The 17,983-nt window shown below is 37.6% G+C and overlaps 1 protein-coding gene across 2 annotated transcripts in view; it reads left to right on the top strand.

Annotated features, from left to right (window-relative positions):
• slc16a4 (solute carrier family 16 member 4) overlaps window positions 1–17,983 on the top strand; it is a 53,789-nt gene that overhangs the window by 17,205 nt on the left and 18,601 nt on the right. For both annotated transcript variants that reach the window (XM_030139758.1, XM_030139759.1), the window contains exons 4-8: window positions 10,971–11,103; window positions 12,819–12,951; window positions 13,065–13,208; window positions 13,363–13,524; window positions 15,941–16,594. In XM_030139758.1, the coding sequence (XP_029995618.1) occupies window positions 10,987–11,103; window positions 12,819–12,951; window positions 13,065–13,208; window positions 13,363–13,524; window positions 15,941–16,594 (1,210 nt within the window). In that variant the 5' untranslated portion in view covers window positions 10,971–10,986. The remainder of the gene's footprint in view (window positions 1–10,970; window positions 11,104–12,818; window positions 12,952–13,064; window positions 13,209–13,362; window positions 13,525–15,940; window positions 16,595–17,983) is intronic.

The raw sequence follows: 17,983 nt of genomic DNA, 5'->3' as shown, positions 1-17,983 counted from the left end.
CAACATTGATTTACCAGTAAAACACATGGAGTTAGATCAGTGACAGTGGATAGAGACACTTATTTTATGTTCAGTTAATGATATATTTTGCTGAAAAATTGATCTTTTTCTTCAGTTTGCTCTGTTTTGGATATTACAATGCTTAAGTTTAATCTGAGCTTTAATGAACATTTACATGAACAGTGAATTCAGTATAGGAAAATACTGGATTTTCACTTAAAAATACAAAATACAGAACACAATATTGGAGTAAATGGTGATAAATCACTTAGGAAAGGTTAAAAATAGAGAAAAAAATCATTTGGGAACATCCACTAAAGCAGCACTGGGTCTTTATGGGTTAACAATACAATAATGAGCTGGTTTTGAAAATATATGGGGTACAAAATACTCTTAAATAAAGGTGGAAAAAGTAAAAAGCTGTCAGAAAAATAAAGAGAACTTTACATAAGTAATATTTAAAAGTATTTGTGGTACTTCCCAGTAGATGGTTCTCACTCTGTTCAGTCTACACTTCAGAGAGGTGTGGCTTTTAACAGGAAACCTGAAGGACTTGTTTAGTATTTTTTATTGTGGTGTTTACAGAAAACACCTTCATTCAGTCACAGAAAAAATGATTAGACCATTAAAACTCAGATATTTTATGGCAAGAGAAGGGAGACTGTTGTCACGCCAGCCAACGAGGAAGTAGACGACAATGTCCAATAACACAAAGGTATTTCAGTATTTCAGTGAGCGCCCTGTAAAGGGTTAAGAGTCTACACTGAATAGAATTATGGACACATGCTAGATTCAACTTCAAAGACAAAGTTGGGTTCATGTCATTGTTTTTTGTTTATCTACATTATTGGAAGTACTTACAAGTGATGTATTCTGTTCCATATTTAAGACAGCAGTTTCACTTTATTGATGAATATTGAAGTAAATGATGCTGTCTTATAATTATGTGGATAAATGTTTGCTTTTGACTGTTTTAGTTGGATGGCAGTAGGGATGTAACGATTACCGGTATAACGATAAACCGCAGTAAAATACCCGACGGTTAGTATTACCATTTAAATTCTAATTATCATGATAACCATGTTTGATTACCGCACTTTGAAAGAGAAGGAGTGAGAGAGAGAGAGAGAGAGAGAGAGAGAGAGAGATTATCTATTTATCTATCTATGAGAAAGAAACTAAAACAACTCAAGCTTTATATGGAAAATGGTCAAACAATGGCCAGAAGGTGCCATCTTTAGTGCACATTTGTATGTTTGATGTTTACGTGTTAATATTTGAATGTTTCCAACAACAGAAAGTACATTGTGCCTATTTTATTAGGGTTTTTTTGTTTTTGTTTTGTTTTTTGGTTTTTTGTTTTTTTTTTTTCAAAATACAACATGGTTAAATTATTTCAGTGTGTGTATAAATACTTTTTGAACATTTTGAGCACATTTCAACAACACCGCGATAATAATGATAACCGTGATAATTTTAGTTATAATAACCGTGATATGAAATTTTCATATCGTTACATCCCTAGATGGCAGTGAGTTTTCATCAGCGAGTCATTGCCTGTAGAGAAAAAGTAACCGCTACTCTAAATACAGTCGTGGAAAAAATTATTAGACCATCAAAAGTCATCAAAAACAATGGTTATGCAATCGAGTACTAACTCCTATGTGTATCATGTGACTAAAACAAACAGAAAAGAAAACATGGAATGCCTAAAAGCACTGTTTTTGTCAGTACAATGTCATAGATATTGATGTAAGAACTGAAGTGATTTTGGTTATTGTCAGAAAAAACATGGAAAATGGATAGATATCAGCTCTGAAATTAAACTCTTATGAGCAGTTTTGGTTGTTATCTGTATATTTGTCCAAACAAATGTATCTTTAGTTGTACCAGGCATTAAAATGAACAAGAAATTGAAGAAAACAAGGGTGGTCTAATAATTTTTTCCACCACTGTATATTCTTCTTTTGTTGTTCATCAGGCAGGGACAGATTTTTAAAATGTGGGAGGTACATATTGTAAAATTTTGAAAGCGTCTCGCTGGAGGCGTTCAGCCCAGCACTATGGTGTTTATTTCCTACTATGGCCTCCAGTCCTCTGTGGGGCACAAACCCTCAGCCCCTCAACACACTCACAAACATGCCCTCAAGCACACTCTGAGGACAACTTGTGAACGGCACATGGGGGGAAATACTTTCCTTGCAATACACTGGCCCAATTCATTCGCATTTTAATCCGCTCTGTGCTCACCAACTAGTTTGGTCTCGGCTTCTTATACACGTCTAAGTCAGACTGAGCGACTGGTTCAGCCAACAAAAGGCTGGGTAATCAACACATTTTTATCATGCTCTACACCCCTAAACATATTCGGTCTTTGTTCTCCTGTGTCTGTATCCAACAGACAGTTAATTAAACCCAAAGTTGGCCACGATTAACTTACCTGTCCTGATAGACTGGAAATCTAATAATGATGCTGAAAATCTCCCAGTGTTATGTAACTACACGCACATTAGTAAACATTCTACTCTCATTACACAGGATATGTAAGGCATTACTGTTTTGTATGGACAGCTTCTGCAATGTAGAAACAGTTTTCATGTATATTTATGGATTTCACATGAAAATTACACACAATACGTTACATTACTGCTGCATATTAGAAACATATTTGTAGATTTTTAAAAATTATTAATATGCCATGACAATAAGAAAGAGGAAAGTATTCAGAGTAGTTGTTTTGCTTATAATTATGCTTTTTAATTTGATATCATGATGTAGCTGCAGTCACTTTCAGGTTATGTAAAATAACACATGTGATTGGTTAAAGCAGCTCTGAGCCAATGGGAAGTGGGGGGGTGGGGATTTGATGCGTCTCCCGTGTAGGAAGATGACGTCCCACGTGATATTTTCAACCGAACACTGATTAAAGGAGATTAAAAGATCATTTAACAAAAAAAAGTTTTTACATTGCTAAATAGAATCTGTATTTTATGCCAGTTGCACAATACTTCAACTGGATTACATCATCCCAGTGTATATGCTAGAATATTTACGCTTTAAATAGAGTGAAATAGTACTTTCAGTCTCAAAATTTCCCATAAATAATCCCTCATTTTATATACTTTTGGTTTTTTAAAGGTCATTGTCCAATTCGAGCTCTTTTCCTGACCATGAAATAATAACTAAAAAAACAAACCTATGATATGTGTCTGTAGTAGCGTCAAAGATCTACGTCTATTAATACAATTCTACTTGTCCCACATACTTGAAATGTTCCGCCAATTCACTGCTGTTTCAAGAATTCCAACTATAAACATATTTTTTGTTAAAAGGTGGGATAGTTTCTAAGAAGCAACAGAAACTAAAACCTGATAAAACCTGATTTATTTGAATGTTTATTAAACTAACAAAAAAAAAAGATTTCCATAGGTTTCACTGATGATCTTAATTCTATATTTTAATATAAACAAATTTAGATTCTGATGCCTGCAACACACTCAAAAAACGGTTGGGATTGTGACAAAATAGAATGTACAGACTGCATATTCAGCGACAACAGGTGAAGGATCATGACTGGAGGTGAAAGGAGTGTCACTTAGTCTGTACAAGGATGGTTCTGGCTCAATATTTTGTGCCAAACATTGTGAGAAAATGATCCATTAGTTGAAAAGGAATAATTCTTCACAGAAAATTTCAATGCGCTTCAGTCCTTAAAGGGGTCATATTTTGCTAAACCCACTTTTATTAGTCTTTGGTACATTTATTTGTGTATTTGGACCCTAATAGTTCCAAAAGTTTGAATTTGAACCCTCCAGGTGCTGCAAAGCTATCTTTATATTCATTTTAGCAAAAATCGAGTGGTTTTATACAACCTGTTTTAATTCCTGCTTAATTTGTTACATCTACAACTAGTTACGTCACGACATTTGCACATTTAAGGTCAAGACTTCCGACGAACATTTCTCCGAGTACGACATAATTGTTTGTCAGCAGCAGCGGTTGTAATTCATACTGAAAATATGTCCAAACTTTGAGCCGATTACCTAAAATGTTCAGTTGTTGGTTGAATGGGACAGAGCTGCACAGCCAACAACCTGGAGGGGGTGGGGCATGAAGTGGCTCATTTGCATTTAAAGGGCCAGCGCTCAAAACAACCTTTCTGGTGTCATTACTCAGAAATAGGGTTGAAGATAGACCTGTGGAGTTGAATTAATGAAGAATTCAGACCCAAGCATAGCATTTACAGTTTATGTAGACCACAGGGAAATGTTTTAAAATGCATAATTCCATTTTTTTAAAAAAAGGAGAATATCACTCCTTTGACCATCTGCAGACACAGTAGTATGAAATGAATCTCCTTGTGTAACCACAGCTGAATGTGTTTGACCTTCAACTCTCAGATAGCTTTGCATGAGTTTGGACTTTGGAAAATCGTAATCACTAAACACAGTCCAGTCCAGAAATGTAAACTGAAATCATATTATACAAGGAGGCTTTATTTGAACTCAGTAACAGATGGAGTGAAAGAAAAGGTGGATGCAGAAGAAAATCCAGACTGTAATCAGACAAAATTACCAGTGTCTGTGATGGTCTGGGGCTGCATCGGTGCCTCATGGCTGACCTGCATAGACTGGTATTTTTGTGACATGCTGCCATTAAGTTTGAATCCTTAACCTGCAGTCCACGGATATTTCAGTGGGACCATTCATGATCTCGTTCTGCAATAGCGTAGCTTCATAGTCTCAGAGTTTGCATGTTGGACTGTCATATATTCGGTCCATGTCTGTCTCCTACTGAAGATTTAGGGACATCATGAAATGCCCACCAGAGACACTGGAGCAGCTTAAGTCTTATAAACAGCAAGAATGGAGAAAAATTCCGATAGAAGAAGTGCAACAACTTATCTCCTCAGTTTTGAAGGAAAAAATTAAAAGTTAACAAAAAGCAAATCAGTGCAACATAATGGTGAACATGTCTGACCTGACTTTATTTGAGAGTCTTGCAGGCACCAAAATCTAAATGTATTTATGTTATGAAATTAAGTTGACCGGTGAAAACATGAGATTTCTGACATGAATCATCTTAATGGGCATACATCACCCAAGCTGCATGTGAAGATGATATGAATTACTTGTAAAACATTAATTGTCGAGTCAGCACATCTTCAAAAATGTGCACAAGTCACTTTGTCTTTGGGCTTTGAATAAACAAAATATCAGCAAATGCAAACAAACTGCAATGCTGTATGACAATATGTGGCAGAGAAGTGGTTATGTTATTTTAAACCAAGATAGCAGGAATTAGACAAATGCTAGCTTTGTGCAAATTCAGCACATTTGCAAGTAAGGTTTACTTTTATGTATGTGGCCATTTTTTTTATTTTTTTTTAAACTATCAAATGAAGTCTTAGCTTTACCACATGATTCCAGTCTTTAATAGCAACAACCAATGACCAAGATGTCAGTAGTAAAATGATGATAAAACAAGATTCATGTTTTTTTTTTTCTTTTATTCCGGTTTCTAGACCTCAGATAGTCAAATGTCAAATGTGAAATGATACATCTGTGAAGGTATGTGGTGACACTTTTGCCAAGTGTGGCAATTGCCCAACACCAACAGGTAGAATGTAGACAGGACTAGCAGGATTTGCAGGAATAAAAAGACTATCATCCACTTGATCACAACAGTGACTATCTCATGAAGCTGCAGACCCAGGAGCATTAGAAGAAATCAGTACTCACACCTACACATTAGCCTTGTTACCTTCATCTGATCTGCATCCTGCAAAACTGATTATGAGTAAATTCTGCCATCACTAAGGCACGTCAGGAAACTTTTCCAAAACCAAAAATTTCACTTTGAATCTTTCACCTATCACATAGTGTTCAAAGGTGTGGCATTGCTAAAACTGTGGTGTGTTAGATGTTATTACCGACAGGACTGACAGGACATTCTCATCATGTGAAGCTTCATTTCATGGAGGATATTAACTTTTGAAGATATTCTTTTGTATTGACTGACACAGAACAAGACAATACTGTTTCCATCGATATTTTTTTATATTGTGGTAGTTTTCTATTACAGTATCTCTTTATGTACCTGTTTACAGTTTTCTTATTTTCATTTACATAAAATGTTAATTAATTAATCAATCAATCAATCAATCAATCTTTATTACCTCCGCCAAGGAGGTTATGTTTTTGTTGGTGTTGGTTTGTTTGTCTGTCTGTTTGTGTGCAAGATAACTCAAAAAGTTATGGACGGATTTGGATGAAAATTTCAGGAAATGTTGATACTGCGCTCTACGAGTGCTTTTCTAGAAAAGACATCGCAGACCTCCGCCAAGGCAGATCGGTGGGCCCCCGTGCCCTTCCACCCCCCACCCCCGATCACCACCAAAATTTAATCATTTGTTCCTCGTGCCAGTATCAACATTTCCTGAAATTTTCATCCAAATCCGGGGCACCGATCTGCCCTGGCGAAGGTCTGCGCTCTCAGAGTCCTTCTAGTTTATTTTGTCCTGTTGATATTTTTATTGGCCTATACATTGCTGTGTGTTCTATTAATTGGGAGAGGAAACTCAACGATTATATCCTTTTTTAACCCATATTTTATTGTTGTTGAAAACAGCTGAAGTAGAGATATTCCAGTTTTTATTTACTACATTTTCATGTTTTTGCTATTGTTCTCAAACGCATAAAGAAATCATCATTGCATTTCATTTTGATCACAGCCTGTTTTCATAAAAGTACAACCGACAACATTTAGACCACTCTGTAGAAAATACGGATATATATGTCTAGTTTTGGGTTGTTGTTTTTTTTTCCAAGAAAAAGGCCTCAAAGTAATTCAAGGTCACACACTGCAGTACTGTTGGCTCAGAGAACAGGCTTCTCACAACAGGAGCAGGTTCATTTCACAAAGCCTCAGCTTTAGATCATTACTGCATAGATTACACAGGCAGGCACATGTGAACCCACATATGCAAACATAAACCAGGACATTATGTAAACCACACATTCAGTTAAAAACTTTAATTATCAATGCACTCAGTAAACTATTCTCATCATCTTTGACCCTTCTGCCATGTGATGTGGAGACATCTCACTGGACTCAGAGAAATCTGTTAAGCCAGCTACATTTCTACCCAAGGGACCTGACTGTGGTCATGAATAGATTATGAATTTAGAAGAGCACTGTGACTGTATGGGATTAAGCACTAACTGTACCTGTGCTAATTGTACCTGTATGTCCTTGAATCAAACACAGTCAAATTCAGTAAATGCAAAGAAGTCAGTTTCAATAGCAGGACAGGAGGTAACATCTAAAATCCATTACAGGCAAGGCAAATTTATTTGTATAGCACAATTCATACACTGAGCAATTCACAGTGCTTTACAAAAATGGAAAAAAGACAGGTTAAAAACACACAATTACCATTAAAACATTATTAATAAAACATAAATAATAGTCAATTAAAATAAAGTAGAAGAGAAGAGTGCAGATAGAACCCTTTCAGTTGTTATGTGCACAGTTGAACAGAGCCGTTATCAGCCTGGACTTAAACATTGTCAGAGTATATACTGTATCCACCCACTGTGTTTATTACAGAACATTCTCAGTGCTCTCCAAACAAAACATTAACATAAATATAGTATATCACAGAAGGTTCAGCGATTACAATGACCAATTGCAGGGGAATTAGAATATATTTTGACAAGGATAAGATGCTAACACTGTACTGGAACATCTCAAATTTAATCTGAAACCTTTATTTTCTCTGGTTTTTCTCTGTTTTCTCTTCTGGAACTTTACACATCTGTTCTCCAACATCTCAGAATAACCAACTCTTAATGCATAATATGTATTTAGTTCAACTTAAAGCTTTGTCTTTGCACACAAATACAAACTCATCAAACCAGAAAAATGGATTAAGATTGACATACATTGGGGCTATGGAAATTAAATATTTGCACTTTGAGCTTTGATAATTAAATATTTGCACTTGGACTGTTTTGCAATAAAATGTAGGGTGTATGTGAACAATACCAGCTAAACCCAGCTAAACCTCACACTGCTGCCCGACGCTGTCGCATCATTAACCCCTCCACTGCTGCTCAGTTCTCACAGGTTTTCAGTCAGACTTGTAACTGTGTCACTTAGTCTATGGACAAGGATATGGAGGCACTTAGCTCATGGTTTCATTCCACCTGCCGATCTGTTTTGGACACTGTGGCTCCATTAAAAACCAGGAAGTCTAGGACTAAATCTGAGCCCTGGCTGAACAACACTACTCATGCTGTCAAACGTGAGCGCCGTAGAGCTGAGCGGAAGTGGAAAAGGGACAAACTGCAGGTGTCATTTCAAATTTTAAGGAACTGCTGGCGTCAATATCAGAAAACTGTGAAAGATGCTGAAAGGAAATATTTTTCTGATATTATTCTGTCCAACTGTCATAAGCCTCGGGTTTTGTTTAAGACCATTGACACTGTTCTTAATGCCCCACAGACTGTCTGTATGGTGTGTCTGTCTACTGTGTGTTAACAGTTTCTTAATTTCTTCATTGATAAAATTGCCTCCACCAGGGCTTTAATCTCACCGTCTGCACATGACACCTCAGTGTCTGTGCCCTGCTCTGCTGTCTTTGACAGGTTTGAACCTGTGACTCTGTCTTTGTTACAGAAGACTGTGGGCCAGCTGAAGCCCTCAGGTTCTCTAAATGATGTGGTCCCTCCTCGACTATTTAAAGAGGTTCTCCCAACCATTGGGTTCTCCATTCTGAGACTTATTAATAGCAGTTTGTCCTCAGGTGTAGTCCCTGAAAACTTCAAACATGCAGTAGTGCAACCTTTGATTAAAAAACCAGGACTAGATGCTGCAGTTCTTGCCAGTTACAGGCCTATTTCTAAACTGCCTTTTATTTCAAAAATCCTTGAAAAAATAGTCTACACACAATTAATGATTTTTTTGGAAAAGCACAAAATTCTCGAGGTCTTCCAGTCTGGTTTTAAACCCCTGCACAGTACTGAATCAGATCTTTTAAGAGTTTTTAATGACATCTTTTTAGCCACCGACTGGTGATTGTGTTGTTCTTGTGCTTTTTGATCTAACTGCTGCTTTTGACACAGTGGACCATGAACTTTTAGTCTCTTGTTTAAAACAATGGGTGGGTATCAGGGGTGCAGCACTGGAGTGGTTCAGGTCCTGCTTGGCTGATCAAACCTCCTGTGTCAGCCTTGGTGACTCAGTGTCCTCCTCTGCCCACCTCTCATGTGGGGTCCCACAGGGCTCAGTCTCAGGCCCTCTTCTTTTCACTCTCTACCTGCTTCCACTTGGGTCCATACTTAGGAAGCATGGCATTGCCTTCCACTGCTATGCAGATGACAGTCAGATATATGTCCCTCTCAAAAAGAAGGATGAATCTGCTATCGAACCTCTGCTCAAGTGTCTTGACAACATAAAGGTCTGGATGGCTACAAATTTTTTAAAATTCAATGAGAAAAAGACAGAGGTGATAGTTTTTGGTTGCACCACCCCACCCCACCCCTTGTAAATCTGGGTCCCTTGGCCCAGTATATTAGGCCAACCGTCACAAACCTTGGTGTTAAAGTGGATGCTGAACTCAAGTTCGACTGTCAAATCAGTTCAGTCGTTAAATCCAGTTTTTTCCAGTTGAGGTAGCTGGCCAAAATTAAACCAATTCTTTCTAGGCAGCAGTTTGAAATAGTCATTCATGCTTTTGTGACCACAAGGCTGGATTATTGTATTGATCTTTATGTGGGGGTTAGTGGTTCCTCTGTCGCCCGTCTTCAGATGGTGAAAAAACTGCTGCACGTCTTTTAACCGGCACACGTAAACACAAGCACATTTCCCCCATTTTAGCCTCACTCCACTGGCTGCCCATATATTTTAGGATCCATTTTAAAAAATTTTATTTACTTTTAAATCCCTAAATGGCCTTGCCCCACCCTGCCTCTCTGAGCTGCTGCAGCTTTATATACCCCCCCGCTCTCTGAGGTCAGCTGACCAACTGCTCCTGAGTGTACCAAAAACTGTGCACAAGTTCAGGGGTGACCGTGCCTTTGCTGCTGCAGCTCCTAAACTATGGAACCATCTGCCTCTCCATATCAGACAGGCCTCCTCTCTGTCTGTTTTTAAAGCCCTTCTTAAAACCCATTTTTTCTCCTTGGCTTTTGAAACCATGTGAGATGTTTGAAGGTACTATCTTTATTCTATTGTTTTGATTTGGTAGTGGTTTATTGTTCTTATTTATCTATTTTAATTATTTATTTATTTTGTTGTTTTTAATTGTATGGCTTTTTAATCTATCTTCTATTTTTTCTTTTATTTGGGTTTTATTTATTGTTCTGTATAGCACTTTGTCCTTTTTGTACAGTTTCTATGTCTTTAAATCTATTCTGTATTTTATTCTTCTATTTTGGTTTTAATTATTCTTCTTCTGTACAGCACTTTGGTCCACTGCAGTTGTTTTAAAGTGCTTTACAAATAAAGTTGGATTGGATTGTAATAATGAAACAGGCGGTCTTGTGTAGTAGTAATGAGAAGACGCCAAAACAGAAAAAACGTGACCAGGTTTAGGTTGTTTTACAATTGAGTGATTTAAAGTTAATACATTGTCACTGCATAGAATGAATGATCATATACCAAAAAACAAACAGTAACACGTGTTTCAGCGTTAACCCTCTTCATTTAACTTGCTCCATTCTTTTAATTATTAAGACATATTATTATCCTTCGAAGCAAAAACAAAATAGGAAATTAATCATGTAGATCACTGCCATTTTTTTTGAAAAATTAAAGTTTTGTTCCTGAAAAAGTGCCTCTTTATGAAATACACAAATATATTTAACATTTTTCTTTACATATATGCAAGTGAGATATGGAATTTCTAATCTTTTATCAGCATTGATCAGACATCTTAAGACATTTTTTTCCTGTTTTTTAACTAGTGACACCAAGGCAGCCATGAACCTGTTCCGGAAGGATCCCATGACCACCAAAAAGGAAAAAGAGAAAGACATCCAGTATGAGGATCCTCCAGATGGGGGCTGGGGCTGGATGGTGGTCCTGCATTGCTTCCTGGTATGTGCAGATGTGAGAGATGTATTATAAAAACACATCCCATCTGTCATTCTATCGCTGGCGCTGAATGTATCTGGGATTTGACAGAAATATTAGTCCTGATTTTCTGTTTGATGCAGCAGCCGAAAGCATTGGTTCGTCTCCAAAATAAGAGTGAGGCTGTGCACATTTACACAACGTGGTAATTAACACCATCATTAGCACCGGCTTGGTCAGAATCTGATGGTCATTTGCTGGTACATTCAGATCCAGGTTAATCAGGTGGAGTATTTGTAGTAAAGCAGACTGAACCCCATCAGTATTGTTGGGGCATTTTTATTTTCAACAAGCTGAAAGTCAGGCATTAAAAGCTACTGCCTCAACATTTCAGTAAGATTTTTTCCTTTAGCACTGAAATCCACAAGTATTCAACTCATAGTAGCTGTCTAATTAGAGCAGTCTTTGCTCGCACAGACGACCCAAAATATGGAATAATCTGCCAACTCTTCTTACAGAACTTCCTCAAATTCAGTTTAAATACGCTGCTCCTGAGTGATTGTAATTTTCCACATTGGATACATTTCTAAACTTAGTATATTGTGGAATTTTATTTGTTGAAAATATACTTTTGTGCAGCTTGCAAATATTTTTCCTATATTTTTAATTGCAGTTGTAAATAATCTTTGAAATCTGGAGGTTGCACTTGTTAAGCCCCTTGAGGGTTTTTGGTAACCATCCATCACAATTTTTAACCAACATGTATTTATGAGTATGGTTATACTATGTGAAAATTAAATAAATAAATAAATAGACTGAGCAGATCTCACCACCTCAATTGAATTATTCAAGTCTCACAAATGCAAAGATTTGAAGAAAAAGAGAGAGTGAATTTGTATTCCGTTAACAGGAGCTTTTTACAGATGATACCAGTGAAGGACTAACTGTGTGTTTGTAATTTTTACTGATCTTTGCAATTTATAGAGTATTCACAATTATTTATTTAGATAGAAAGCGTATGATTTTGCAATAAATGTTTAAATATTACTGATTTGCATCCAGACAAATAGCACGGGTGGACTACGACACTTCATGCTCATCACGAGTGTTTCTAATGAATTCCAACTTCCCCACACTTTTTCTAATTTGTGTATACTTTTCCACTTAATGAAGGACACACTTTATATTTGTGTGATTTACACCAGTGTAGTGGGCACAAATGTTACACAATCCTTTTCTGGGTCTGTTCCCAACTGCTTTTCTCTGTTGCTTTTTTTCCAGTCCAGAGTCCATTGAACTAACACTAATACTGTTCTGGGTGGTAGACCATTCAACAGACACCCAGTGTAATATGTTATAATAATAAACATGACATAAGCAGTTACTCACCAATTTTATGAATTATATTGAAAATCATTTGTAAACTGCTTTTATGATGTATACAAATGACAAGATGGTATGGAGGTCTGAGTATACTAAACTAAATTTGGGTATGAGTGGATAAGGTTAATGGTTCATACTGACTGAATCACTGTAGTTTGCACATTTTCCAGAATAACTTGATGATACTGGATTACAAATATCTGTTTTGCTACCAGCGAAATCAAGTTTGAAGTATGCAATTTCTTCTGAAATAATTGTGATAAATACCTGAACTATGGATAATGGTACTTGCTGTTATGTCTGTTTGCATGTGAGTGCACTTGGGCTCTGCTGTAAATGTGTTTGTCTCTGTGCAGGTTAATGTCCTTGTTATGGGAACACTGAAGAGCTTCGGGATCTTCTTTGTAGCTTTCCAAGATGAGTTTGGAGGCTCAGCAGAGAGCATCAGCTGGATCGGGTCCATCATGTCAAGTCTGCGTCTGTCTGGAGGTAGGTTTACACTTACATGGCAATTCTATAAATACAAAAATATTTTAAAAATTTAAAAAGCAGAAGGACATTTTTAGTGTCATTATACTTACCCTCTTATAAAACATTTCTAGCACCCATTGCCTCTGTGGCCTGTGCCAAACTGGGGGCCAGGGTGACCTCCATTGCCGGGGCAGTGCTGGTTAGTGGAGGCTTCCTCATGAGTATTTTTGCCAACAGTGTAATCTTCCTCTACATCAGTATGGGAGTAATAGTTGGTGAGTGGAAATGTGCGGTAAGCCACCAAGTGACATGAACTGTGTATTTCTCTAACTAAAGACAACTGTTGAATCCACAAAATGATGATCATGAATTTGTCTCCAGCTTGGTCCCAAATTCTAACTTATTTTTTCTTTTTTTTACTCTATTTAGGAATGGGTTTTGCACTACTATACCAATCCTTCTCAGTGGTCACAGCACTCTACTTCCGAAAGAGGTTAGCAACAGCATATGCCATTGGGCGTTCTGGGATGGGTTTGACCTTTGCCCTTGCCCCTTTCACTCAGCTGCTCCTGGACCAGTATGCTTGGCAAGGTATGTAGGTCAAATCTGTCTGACTCAGTGGTGCCTTGGCTTATACTTTTCTTTTAGTTGACACACACATTGTGTCATATAAGTTGAATTTCCACCCAAAATACTTGGAACTCTTGTCCCAGGAACTACAAGGTTCATCTGGACAGGAGGGGGTGCATTTCCACTGTGATGTAAAGACCCACACAGATTATTCAAATTAGTTCATTGACAGATGAAAAAACATCAGCAGTTTTTATGTGCCATGTTGTTGTTTTTAATTACATTTAAGCTGTGGTTCGTAAGTATCCACTTTTTCTATGGTGGAAAATTACATAGTTTTATATTATTCATTTGTAATTGAACACACAATCAAATGCTTGACAAACCCTCCAAAAATCGCAACCTCCAAAGAACTATTTATGATGACATAGAGAATGTGAAATTATGCAGATTCATGATGATTTGTACAAAACAGATGATTTCTGCATTGTTAACCCATCTGTAAATCATGTTTAAGCTTAACCTTGTTTCCAAATATAGGCCTAAACAAAATATTAAACATATCAAATACATGCACACAAACATAAATCACTCTAAACCATGTGTGTGTGCATGTTGAATGTGTGATCCAAATAAAAGCAGATATAGACAAACTGATGGACAACACAGCGTTCAATATCAAGTGCTTCCTTGTGTTTCTAGAGCTGACAGTGTACGAATCAATACATCAGTAATATATTAAAGTTGAGACTATTTCATTTGTATTTTTATTGGTTCTCTTGTGTGTCACATTCTTTATTAGCAATTCAATAAATCTTACAAAACATATGTTAATTTCAGGCACATTGTACAAAGTGCAAATATTCAGTTTGAAGAACCATCCCACCCTTACTCAAAATACTAACTCCCAATTAAGGACCTTCCTAAAGGTAAAATAAATGTTGGCCGAGCCGACATCCATCGTGGCCAACCCCTCCCACCCCTTGCACCACACTGTAAACATCCTGAGTAGCTCCTTCAGGACCAGACTTTTACTTTTTTCACCCTTAGAGCAAGAAGGAGCGATACTACAGGTCATTCCTCCCACAGCCGTCAGACTTTATAACAGTTCTCATTAAACCCCCTCCCCTCCCATATCGCATCATGTGCATGTGCCTCAATATTGTAAATGTGTATATACTATTTAAATCAAAATTTTTCATAAATATTTATATAAATAGTAGATTTCTTTTTTCTCTTTATATTTCATGTTTTACACTGTATATTTTCAGCCTTTCTGCACTTTATTTTTGGAATTGGCTGCTACCAACTGTGAAATTTCCCCCTCCCTGTGGTATTAAAGGGTACCTGTAGTGAATTTTCATTGCTAGCTATTTCAAAAGATCACATATAATGCTAGCAGTTCCATCATGTAACTTAGGTTATAGCCCGTTGTTAAGTATGTGCGAGTAGTGACGCAGACTAAATGAGCCTGTTTACATGCACACCAATACTCCGATCATTTCCAATTTCTGGAGTTATTCAGATTATTCAAGTGATTGTGTAAACAGGATAATCTGATATGCTTTCTCAAATAACGGCGATAATCAGATTATGAGAAATCAGATTAACACATCTGGATTTCTCTCCAATACTCCGATGTCTTCCTGCCTGTATACAGGTTAAAATGATTTATTTCATTCTTTTATGTCTGTGCATGTGTAAACACAATTAAAATGAAAGAGAATGGAAGTTACGTAGTCAAAGGTAAGCGGAAAACAATAACAGGTTTAAGTCTACCATCACTACATTCGTACATACTCTGAAAGAAATCCCATAATGGACTGGAGCATCCAAACCAGGGCTTTTTGGTTACCACATTTCTTAAGTGCATGTAAATGCATCAGATCTGATTATTAAAATTATCCGATTACTCCCAGTTATTGGACTTTCATGGTCATGTAAACCAGCTCATTATATCATTCGATTACCTGGGCCGTGATGGATTGGTCACTGACCCCGTGCAGCAGGCACCAGTCTAAGATGACACAGTATCAGCCAGTGCTCTCTAGGACAATGGCGAAGTGCCAAGCTTACGGCTGCACAAACAACAAGCGCAAACACGTGTTTTCCACTCAGTCTCACTCACTGACTGCTGCTTGTTTACTCGCACTCGATCACCCAGAAACATCGTGGGTACGTCACTTCCAGCCAGCAGTGGCTGCTCCCCATAGATTCTTCTCTAGCGTGCAATTCACGTAATATAAAGGTCCAGTGTGGTGCATTTATGGTGATTTTTGTACTGAATTTGCGCCTCTCTTGCTTATAAGTAAAACACAAAGCACAATTAATGTCGTAAGCATGACCAGTACAGATTCACTTTAACATGGCTATAAACTGTGTTGTGGTGTGTTTTCTTTCTGCACACATGTAAATCTAAGCTCTTTGTCAACCACAGGGGCAATGCTAATTCTTGGTGGTCTCATGCTGAATCTGGTGGCCTCTGGGATGCTTCTGCGACCCATCAATGTGAAGGCAGCTGCTGTTTTGAGCCCTACCTCTCCCATTCAAAAGAGCCCTGCTGTCTCCCTCAAGAGCTCCTCAGAGAAGGAATACACAAAGAGCTGTTTGAATGGCTCTTCTCACTTATCCAATGGCATCTCCAAATCAGACTCATTCCCATCCCCTCCTCCTCCTCCTCCCCCCTCTTCCCCGAGGGACACTGAGAACCGGGGGGATCAGTGCACTCAGGAACTGCAGGACCAGTCAGTGAACCCTGAACTGACCAGACTGGTCCTCAATGGTGTAAATGGCCACGACCCCCACCATGACCAGCCCACACCTCCAGAGAGCTCCCCAGAACTCAACGGCAGCATGAATGGGTCCACCATTGTTGGATTTTCTTCACATGCTAGCACGCCTGGTGAGGTAACTGTCAGAAAAGCCAAAGTACTGGATTGGTCCTTGTTAAAGGACCCATTCTTTTGCATCTACACCTGGTCCTTAGTCTTCAGCCAACTGGCCTACTTCATCCCCTATTTCCACCTGTCTGCACGAGCCAGAACCCTGGGCATCGACGCCATGGATGCCTCATTTATCATCTCTGTGGCAGGTGAGGCACTTTTTAGACAGGATTCACCTTAACCAAAATAGGCTCTCATCAGTAGATTAGGTTGTTTTGACATCCTCATCAATTAAATATTTAAACAATGGTTTAATCATTCAGTTTAGGTATTACTTCATTTATTGACAGGAAGGAACCTGAAAAATAAAACCTCCACCAGTAACCTTTCTGAGGACACACAAACAAATCCAATCTCACAGCCGATCCTACAAAAACAGTAATTTCTGCCCCTTAAGTTCTCAAATCAATCATATAAAAAGATGAAGTAGTAGATGATGAAATGTACATAAACAATGTATATAGGGTTTATTCATATTATGTCAGTTCATTCAAATGAAGCTGCAAGTAATTTTTAATGTTAACATTAGTAAAGGGATTATGATGCCACTGATGGGAGACTTTTTTTTTTTTTTTTTAAAGTACTCTAAGTATTTGCTAGGATTTACTGGATGCATTTCATGTAATTTAAGTACACTAGGAACTACATACAGTGTATATCACACATTTACATAGTTACATATTGGACCAATAACTTCCCATTTGCCCATTGCAGAATTTTGTTACATAGTGCTTACTGCTGTAAGTGTATATTATATACTCCCCAAGTGGATAAAATGAGTTTTTCTGCCATCTTGTTCTTTTAAAGTTTCAATCACAGGTCAGATAATCTCTACGGAAGACATTTTTGCAATGTATGTAAAAATATGAAAACTTTTATTATTCCTAAATTGCATTTCAAGTATATGGGATGTGTGCATAAAGGGAGACCTAAAGACCTCATTCGCTTACATAGTATCACAGCTCATAATAGATCAAATATGGTCTCACCTTAACACCTTCCAAGGTTACCCACCTTCAATCCATTAACTCAGCATGACCACACACCTTAATTATTCAAGGCAACACATTTTTTTGGCTTAACAGTAATGCACATTTCTTTACACTTCTTCTATTTAAATACACTTATTGTCGATAGTAATCATGATTACCTGAGCTGTGTATATTCTGCTTTTAAATCAAGTATCACTCATTCCTCTGAAGAAAAGAAAGCAGTCTAGAGTAAAGCCTACACTGTATGTGCAAACTGCTGATGAAGGGACTGTCTCACAGCGACTGTGAGGAGGGAGGTCCACGTTTCTTCTCAGGACTTTATTTAAGAAGTGATGCAAAAAATGTCCCCAGTCAACTTCTAGGCATTAATTATTTGTGAGCTGCTCAGACTCTGCAGTCTTATGTAATGAATGTTCTTACATAAATGCTGAACTTTGGTCCACTGGCCAGAGCTGGTGGGTTCAGCAGTATGCCACTGACGAGGCCGCTCCATATGAACAGAAAACATTTTGACCACTGACCACATGTGTGCGTAATTCTATAAGA

This window comes from Sphaeramia orbicularis, chromosome 7 (assembly GCF_902148855.1).
Source record: "Sphaeramia orbicularis chromosome 7, fSphaOr1.1, whole genome shotgun sequence".
In the NCBI taxonomy this organism is placed as follows: Eukaryota; Metazoa; Chordata; class Actinopteri; order Kurtiformes; family Apogonidae; genus Sphaeramia; species Sphaeramia orbicularis.
This window is presented reverse-complemented; position numbering and strand designations above follow the sequence as displayed.